Source organism: Triticum aestivum, chromosome 3A, assembly GCF_018294505.1.
Source record: "Triticum aestivum cultivar Chinese Spring chromosome 3A, IWGSC CS RefSeq v2.1, whole genome shotgun sequence".
Classification (NCBI taxonomy): domain Eukaryota; kingdom Viridiplantae; phylum Streptophyta; class Magnoliopsida; order Poales; family Poaceae; genus Triticum; species Triticum aestivum.
The window spans coordinates 380544701-380553233 of record NC_057800.1 but is presented as its reverse complement, the minus strand read 5'-3'; the positions used below and the strand labels follow the sequence as shown (position 1 = coordinate 380553233).

General features: G+C 45.5%; 1 protein-coding gene across 1 annotated transcript; it reads right to left on the bottom strand.

Moving 5' to 3' along the window:
• Positions 1-353: 353 nt before the first annotated feature.
• On the bottom strand, positions 354-8216 carry LOC123061350 (beta-galactosidase 2). Its single transcript, XM_044484426.1, has 19 exons — positions 7851-8216; positions 7645-7740; positions 7422-7534; positions 7084-7150; positions 6902-6994; positions 6666-6809; positions 5670-5758; positions 5470-5575; positions 5298-5385; positions 3101-3219; positions 2845-3009; positions 2498-2670; positions 2310-2419; positions 2103-2212; positions 1904-2014; positions 1719-1820; positions 1423-1628; positions 1011-1329; positions 354-909 (listed from the first exon to the last, which is right to left on the bottom strand). The coding sequence occupies exons 1-19, from the start codon at positions 8034-8036 to the stop codon at positions 799-801; spliced, it is 2508 nt and encodes an 835-aa protein (XP_044340361.1). The 5' UTR covers positions 8037-8216; the 3' UTR covers positions 354-798.
• Between the last annotated feature and the right edge of the window lie 317 nt (positions 8217-8533).

Genomic DNA, 8533 nt, shown 5'->3' with positions numbered 1-8533 from the left:
TATTACATTTAATTTAGAGATGACAAAAGAATAAACTGGGTTATCTCTTATGCTTATCTTTTATAACAAACTATTTGTAAAAACGTGATGAGCCATATTATGCTAAGAGATCATCTCTTAATAAATAAGAGAAGACAAGTCTTTTCTTACGTTTTCTCTCTCACCATTGTACATGCCTAATAGGCCCTAAACTAAATAGATCGCTTGTCTCTTGTACTACCAGATCCACCACTCTCACTCACATCCAAACAAATCAGCCATCACACGACAGGCCTAAATTGACACGTGACCTGACACCAACTGAACCAAACCACATCTCAATAATCACAGCACATATGCGACGCATGAGTACATAACACAACGGAGCAATTTTATTAATGAGCTGAACCATTTTCCTGTTTTCACTACTTTGAATCAAGATAGCAATGCATGAATAGAGTGGTGCCCCTGCACATTACATTTTGCATCCTTCAATGAGCGAAAAATGAACATGACCTCTTCCAATCCAGAAGAAGCCGTTGCACTTGAGGATTCAGGTGAGCAGCAGTCTCATCCAGGCTCTCCGCAAACCAGACGAGCGGTATGTAGACCCTTTTCCACACCTACAGATCCTAATCTAACCATCCGTGCAAATTCATGTATATATAGGCTAGACTAAATACATACGTACGCTCATGATTCGGTCTAAAATACAACTCATTTCTGTAACTTCTGACAGTTTGTGCGTCACGGTCACTGTGACTTTCACCTGTTGCCAGAATCCTGTATGGACCATGCTCCACAACATACCTTGGCAGTTCAGCCACACATAACCTCCACAACAGCCCTTTTCATTGTCCCAGGGCAAGGATCTCCACCAAATACCTCTGGAACCACGCTTACCGCACAGTGCTCTTGGTTAATGCAGTTCTGCAAGAAATGCCAATTCAGATTCTAGGTACAAGCACGACTAGGTAAAGAAAGGATTTTGTGATCTAACCCAACTAATGCGATGGTCGCAAACCCATTACCTTCCAAAATATGTCATACGACTTGTGTGCATGGCATCCGCCTTCTGAGTAGCTCCCGCAGGACCCCTGTGGTGTGCCGAAGCTGGCAAATTTTACTTCAGTTATTTTCCGCCCATGATCACACTGGAGGTGGACCTTAGCTTTCTCGTAGTCTTTGGTACGCCAGTTCGTCATCGACGGCTGCCATTCAGACACATCAGCACAGACACTTCCCCTAGTTCTTTTCACCATTGAAATTTCACTAGGGTCACCACCCATCTCCTCGAATATCACCAATAGGTTCCCAGTAGGATTAAGCCATGCGCGAGGAACATGGTACCTGAAGGAACATGACATAGATGTAAGAGCTTCACTTGTAAATAATGTCATGGGTGGTTCTGTAATAGTTACTTCTAAACCATGGAGTTCCTACCATCTCTGAGAAGAGTCGCCGCAGTTGGTTTGACACTTCGTCTCATCATATTCACCACGGTAATCACAGTAACCACATGTTCCGGGGGCCTTGTAGCCAGGCCAATACCGTCCAATGCCTTGACCATTTATCCAGATTTGCCCCTTCCCCATGCTATTCATGTCCAAGGCTAATGGCTCGTCACCATCTGGTGCGTTGAAAAAAGCCTGAAAAGAGGGAACTGTGGGATAAATCTTCTAAAAAATGATGGCTATACCACATGGGTAGCAACTAATCACATGCAAATTTCACATTACCTTGTACCATGTCAGCGGCTGCTTCTGCACAGGTTCTCCCCATTCTACCGATGAGCTTCCACTAAGTGAATGAAGACTCATAGCCTCACCTTTCAAACCAACCTGCCCATATACATTAGGTTTTTTATGTTAATGCTTGTGCACAAGGTTAATACTTGACGGCACATTAAAACAACATACATTACCTGATAGGTCCATTTCTGCCATGTGAGATCTCTTCTTCCCTCATTCAGGCCATAAAGTATCACCGGACCAAGAATTCCAGCATTCCAAGTCTCAAAATGTTCTCCAACATTCTGTATACAGGAATGGAAAATAAATATACGAAGGCTCAAATATTGCATGACCAAGAGTACTATGTTAGTTAGCAAACTATTCACTTACCGGGAGACCAACTGCTATACTTAAGCACGAAATAGTGTTGCTTCCTGCCCATAGTTTCACACTCCCAGTATACGTTAGTTTTGGGTCTTCTACACTGCCGTAAACAGTTCCTGTGAACAGATTGGAGAGCATTTCAAGATCAATTGCTTTTGACAGTTAAGAGATACACAATTTTTTGTCAAGCGTGGCAGAGACTTTCATAGTTACCTGTTAATTGTCCATTAACGAAAACATGCAAAGCATGACCAGCCGACATCACAGTGAGTTTTGGAGACTTCCCACTGGTGAGGAACTGCTCATTCTTCGCAACATCAACACTTGAAAATGAAACTTTTAGTACCAGTGAATTGCAAAGAGTCATATATTCATATTGTTGGTGGAGTTAGGCAACTTACTATGTTGTATACCACAAGTAGTCTGTGTTATCCCTCGTCATATTTATTTGTTCGAGTAATCCTACCGCTGTAAATGCTTCCTCCTCACTGTAGGAATTAATCTCCTCATTATATGACTGCCATGTGAGTCCTCCAGCCCATTCCATTTTCATTTGTGAAATCTGGCTGCCAACCTGTATAAGCATATCACAAAAACTTTAAATAATGATAAAAAGGCAAAAATTCAGATCAGATACAGATTTTAAATAACGTTAGTAAAAAAGAAACTACACAGATTAAGCTTGGATGAATATACGATGTAAGCAAGCCAACTAAATTAACCAGGTAGCTCAAGTGCCTAATCTCACCCTAGCGGTGTTGAAGACTGTTGTTTTGCAGTCCGGAAGAATACTGATAGACCAAGGAGGCAGGTCATAATGCATTCCGCTGAATGATACCCTTGCATAAGATAGCTTATCCTTGTTCTCAAGAAAAGCTGCACAAGCTCCTGTGCTTGACCTAAAAACGGATGACTGAACAGAAAGTTACCAAGAAGTCAGTTCTGGCTTATGAACGAAATAGTGTAGGTCTCAAGTAGAGAAAAGAACAGAATGTCATCACAACCTTCTGAGCCTTCCCAAGGGAAGATATAATGGGATCTCCTGCAACCAGGGCTGGTTCGCAAAGCTTGATGGCTCTATGCAACTCCTTCAAGTGACCCCATTTTGGTTCTCTCAATAAGCCTGAGGAAGCAAAGGGAAAAAGTTCGGTCAAATTGGTAGGGTACATAATAACAAAGTACATGCTGTATAACATCGAAAAAGAAAGAACGACAACTTTGCTGTAATGTAGCACGAAATGTTACCATTAAGATGTAGGTGATATATAAAACGATTTGTGCAATCAGACACTGCATTGTTGCTAATCCATTGTTTAGAGAAACAAATTATTTTCCATCTGTGTCTTTAAAAGGTTATGGACCTTGAGAATTGGAGTGGATGAAAATCTCTCTGTAACTCAGGCAATTAAACCCATTAAGCTACGCGTGAAGGGCGGCCAACCAGCTATGCCACGTGGTGCAAGCTGGTTGGCCGCAGTGAGAATTTTTTTAGATGAAGGTGTGGATTATTTTTTTAAATGTATTTTTTTCTTTTTAGATGGAGGTGAGGACCTCTGGTATTTTTTAAATGGAGGATTATGCAAAGTGGCACTCGCTGGTAGGCTGCGGTGGTAATTTCTTTTTCCTTTTTACTTTTTTTTAGATGAAGGTTAGGATTTTTTTTCCGAGATGTTCTTTTAGACGGAGACGAGGACTCTATGTTTTTTTTTAAATGAAAACATGAGCACAGCTTCCTCTCAAGCGGCGCCACAGGGTGGCGCCCCTACCACTAGTGGACTTGAACCTGGATACTGCAGAGTGGAATGTGGATGTTGCCACATTGCTTTGTACAATTAATTAAGGGATGAAGGTGTCAGAAAATACCTAAACTGCATCATTGTTTCATTCAAGTTCACTAGTAAGGGCAATTGCCTATACAAGGGCCGCTTCAGACAAAAATATATACAAGTGGCAGCAACCACTATATGGCATGAAATAAGTTCAAAGTACTCCCTCCGTTCACTATTTATAAGATGTTCTACTGTAACCTTTTCTGATTCGGATGTATACAGACACATTTTAGTGTGTGTATTCACTCATTTCAGTCCGTATGTACTAGTCCATATTGAAATACCCAAAACATATTATATTTGTGAATCGGAGTATATACCATGTGCCAACAGGGTTCGCTCCCTGAGCGGCCCACATGCAACCAGGGGCGATTAGGGTTTCCCCCAGAGCAGCAGCCGCCACCACCGCCTCTTGTGATCTGTCACCTCGTCGTTGTCAGGGACCGCCTCCTATCCAGCCCCTGACATCGGGGAACTCTCCCTCCTACTCGTCGTCGTCGGGTCTCCTCTGGAGGCATGGCAGCACGGATATGGGACAACTGATCCAAGAAGGCGGCGCAGCTTCTCAGATCGTAGGGCGGCCTGCTTATAAGGATCCAATGGTGATCAGTGGAGATCGCGGCAGTTCAGCTACTCCGGCAGATGGTGACGACGGCGGTCAGCTCCTCATGTGTCTCCTTTTGGAGATCTCCTTTTGCCGGTATCAGCTATCATTTCACGGTAGCCGTTTGGCAGCCGGCATGATCAGCTAGGCCGGTCCGAGGCAATCAGCTGTGGTGGTGACAGATCAAGGCACTGCATGGTGGTGCAGTCTTTAACTGGATCCGGCCATGGGGGCATCTCACAGGGCTCAGTCGGCAGCTTCTATCCAGGGTGAAAACCTAGGTCTGGCTATCTGCCTATCTAGACTTAGCAACCACGGCATTCCCTTCCTGAAGGCGTTGCTATGGTGCGCCGACCGATACATGCTGTCCGATGAAAATCCAGGATGTGGCCTTATTGGTTGAATCCGGTGACGACTATGCTAGTCCTATTTCTTGTTGGAGGCGTCGCATTGAAGACTAAGTTCCTCTACGCCTCATTGTTGTGTAGCTGGTGTTAGCGTGTGGACAATCTCTTGGTAGCCTTCAACCTTGGGATTACAAGGGACTCGGCTACGGGTTGTATTGTGTTTGTGTTTGATAATCTGCCATGATGTTTCCCTTTTTTCTTTTGCCGGTTTAATCAGATTTGTAATAATTTGGTTGTATGCATCCTTAGTTGGTACAGAGGCCGGGGGTAAGGAAGCTTCAATTTTCTACCAAAAAATGTAACATGTGCCAAAAGCAAGGCATGCATTGAAGATAAACAGAGCATGGAGAACTGAACTCACCGTATTCATCAATAGGAGCATCGTAGTCATAGCTAGTTGCAACGAATGGACCACCAGCTGTCCGCCCGAAGTTTGTCCCTCCGTGATACTGAAAAGAGGCGTCACAATTTGGTACCAAAAAGTTGGTGACATGATAAGCTTCAGTTAAACAGAAAGGATCAGTGTGACTTACCATGTAATAGTTAACAAAAGAGCCCCCCTTCTGGATAAACTTGGCAACACCATATGCTAGATCCTCTACTGGTCTATGTGGAACCGGAACACCAAAGCCTGTATACCTGCGGTAAGGAAAAAGAAGATTTACATGGAGAAAGATAAACATATAAAATATCATGTGGTACTAGCCCTTTAGAGAGAGAAGCATGGATTTACCAGGCAGTCCAAGCCTCAGTCCACATGGTAGGCTTGTGAGGTTTATTCGGAGAGAACCAGTCACAGTAAAATCCATTGCATGTATTAATCTGCCAGCAGTAAATCAACAGTGAGATCTAGCGGAGTGAAATCTCCTAGTCCAAATTATGTCATGTAAGGGTGGAAGTTCCTTTCAGAAATGAAAGGCTTGGCAGATAATCCAGTGAGTAAATATGATGGACACGTTTTCTTCCCATTCTTGGAAAATGGGGCCATGAAGGTGAATGACCCCAGCACATTAAAAGAAACAAGGAGGATGGGGGTATTGATGAAGATGTGAACCATCGAATCAAAGCCGGATGGATGAAGTGGCGCCAAGCTTCTGGCATTCTCCGTGACAAGAGAGTGCCACAAAAGCTAAAAGGCAAGTTCTACAGGACGGTAGTTCGACCCGCAATGTTGTATGGCGCTGAGTGTTGGCCGACTAAAAGGCGACATGTTCAACAGTTAGGTGTGGCGGAGATGCGTATGTTGAGATGGATGTGTGGCCACATGAGGAAGGATCGAGTCCGGAATGATGATATACGAGATAGAGTTGGGGCAGCACCAATTGAAGAGAAGCTTGTCCAACATCGTCTGAGATGGTTTGGGCATATTCAGCGCAGGCCTCCAGAAGCTCCAGTGCATAGCGGACGGCTAAAGCGTGCGGAGAATGTCAAGAGAGGGCGGGGTAGACCGAATTTGACATGGGAGGAGTCCGTTAAGAGAGACCTGAAGGATTGGAGTATCACCAAAGAGCTAGCTATGGACAGGGGTGCGTGGAAGCTTGCTATCCATGTGCCAGAGCCATGAGTTGGTTGCGAGATTTTATGGGTTTCACCTCTAGCCTACCCCAACTTGTTTGGGACTAAAGGCTTTGTTGTTGTTGTTGTTGTTGTTGTTGTTGTTGTTGTTGTTGTTGTAAGGAACTAGTGTCTATGCGGTACATATATTAAAGCCAAGGAGTGCAGAGCATACAATTGGATCTGGGGCATCGTCCTCTTTACACATGATCCATGGAACACCTGTGTTGAGCGCAATCGCCATGTTAGCTGCCCATGAAGCGTAGGCCTTGGAAGGCTCGCCCTGATCCCACTCCAAGGGGCCAAACTCGTTCTCGATCTGCAAGGACAATGAGGATTTAAAGGTGGGTCTGGTTGAAAAGAAATCCAATATGCTAGCAACAGAGGTTAAACAATTTGAAGCATACATACCTGGGAGAGGATTATTGGTCCTCCCTGCCACTCAAAGAGCCCTTCCGACTTCATCATGTCAACGATCTTGGTGGTGAACTTCTGCATCTCAAGCTGTTTGAAAGAATCATGATGGAAAATACAGACATTTTAGAAAGAAGCTAGGGATTAAAACAGAGCAGAGCTGCCAAGACGACACTTGCCTTGAATGGCTGATTATCAGTTCTAAAGCTGATGCCGGGGACATACTTGAGCCAAACAGGGAAACCACTGCAGTCAAACGGAGTGTGATTTAGCATACTCGTATTTTAAAAGAAGTCAACATCAAGACTTCTCAATATAGCAACATCCCTCGTTAGGTAAACTGAGTCCACAAAACTGTACTGAAGTAAATGATTTAGCACGAGCAGTAACTGGCACCTAGAAAATCACTACTCCCTCCGTAAAGAAATATAAGAGCGTTTACTAATCAGCCTGCTAGTGCTTATTTGGTAGAGTAACAAATGTGGAGAGCAATGCGGGTGTAGTAGGTGGTTGTTACCCGAAGTTCCACTCGGCGCAGACGTAGGGGCCAATGCGGAGGTGCACGTAGAGTCCGGCCTGCTTCACCAGCTTGATGAAGCGCACTAGATCATACCTCCCCTCGAAATAGTACTGCACAATATAATCGATTCACCCAACAGCATCAGAAAGCAAAACAAATCAACCTTTTTTTAGCATGGCATAGCATAGCAGGCGGGTGGGTTCTTGGAGAAAGCAGCAACCTGGCCAGGGGAGGGCTCGTGGCCGTTCCAGAACACGTACGTCTGCACCACGTCCAGGCCGCCGCCCTTGGCCTTCTGTATCAGATCCGGCCACATCTGCACGCGGCCGCAGAAACAAGCAAAGAAAGAAAATAGTCACGCTGGGAGCCGGCATTCTCGGGAAAGAGAGCGGGACAGGGGTTGTTGGAGAAGCAAGAAGCCGGTACCTCGGGCACGCTCCTCGGGTAGTGGATGGAGCCGGAGAGCAGGATGCGGCGCCGGCCGTTCACCACTAGTGCCTTGCGGTCGTAGGTGACGGCCGCCGACGCCGTCGCAGCGAGGGTGGCCACCGCGAACGCGACCGCGACGGCGACGGCGACGACGGACGGTGCCGGCAGCGCGGAGGACGCCATGGGAAGGACTGAAGCTGGAAAGGGAGGGAAGTGCGGTGGAAAAAAAGTAGCGGAAACGCGGCGCCTTTCGGTGCTTTCCCTCCACCGGGAGTGGGAGTGAAGTGAAGTGAAGTGAAGTGAGGCGCTCGCTGGAGGACACACGCGCTCTCTCTCTCTTTGGCTTTGTCAGGTTCACTCGTGCTTCACCGTCCAGAGTCCGCAGCTGGTTCCTTTCCCTTTTTCTTGCTTTCCCTCTGCCACTCCCGATCTGCAACGGGTGTAGTTTTGCGCTTCATTTCCTCTTTCTTGATGATGGCTTTCTCTCTCTAAACATTTATGCGGCTTAGTGTTTGGTAATGCTATTTTCTGTATTGAATAGTGCTTGTGAATATTTGCCTAGTGGAGTAGTATTTGCTTGTCGGTGATAAGGCTAGAAGAGAGGTAGAGCGAGGAATTTTTTTCTTTTGAAAGGAGAGCGAGGATATTTTTGTCTGCGAGGAGAGATGGAGCAAGGATCT

Coding starts and splice junctions, on each gene's coding strand:
- LOC123061350 (XM_044484426.1), bottom strand. CDS start 8,036: ATGGCGTCCTCCGCGCTGCCGGCACCGTCCGTCGTCGCCGTCGCCGTC. Junction 2,213..2,309: donor CGTTAATGGACAATTAACAG/GTAACTATGAAA, acceptor ATCTGTTCACAG/GAACTGTTTACGGCAGTGTA. Junction 1,330..1,422: donor GGCGACTCTTCTCAGAGATG/GTAGGAACTCCA, acceptor ATGTTCCTTCAG/GTACCATGTTCCTCGCGCAT.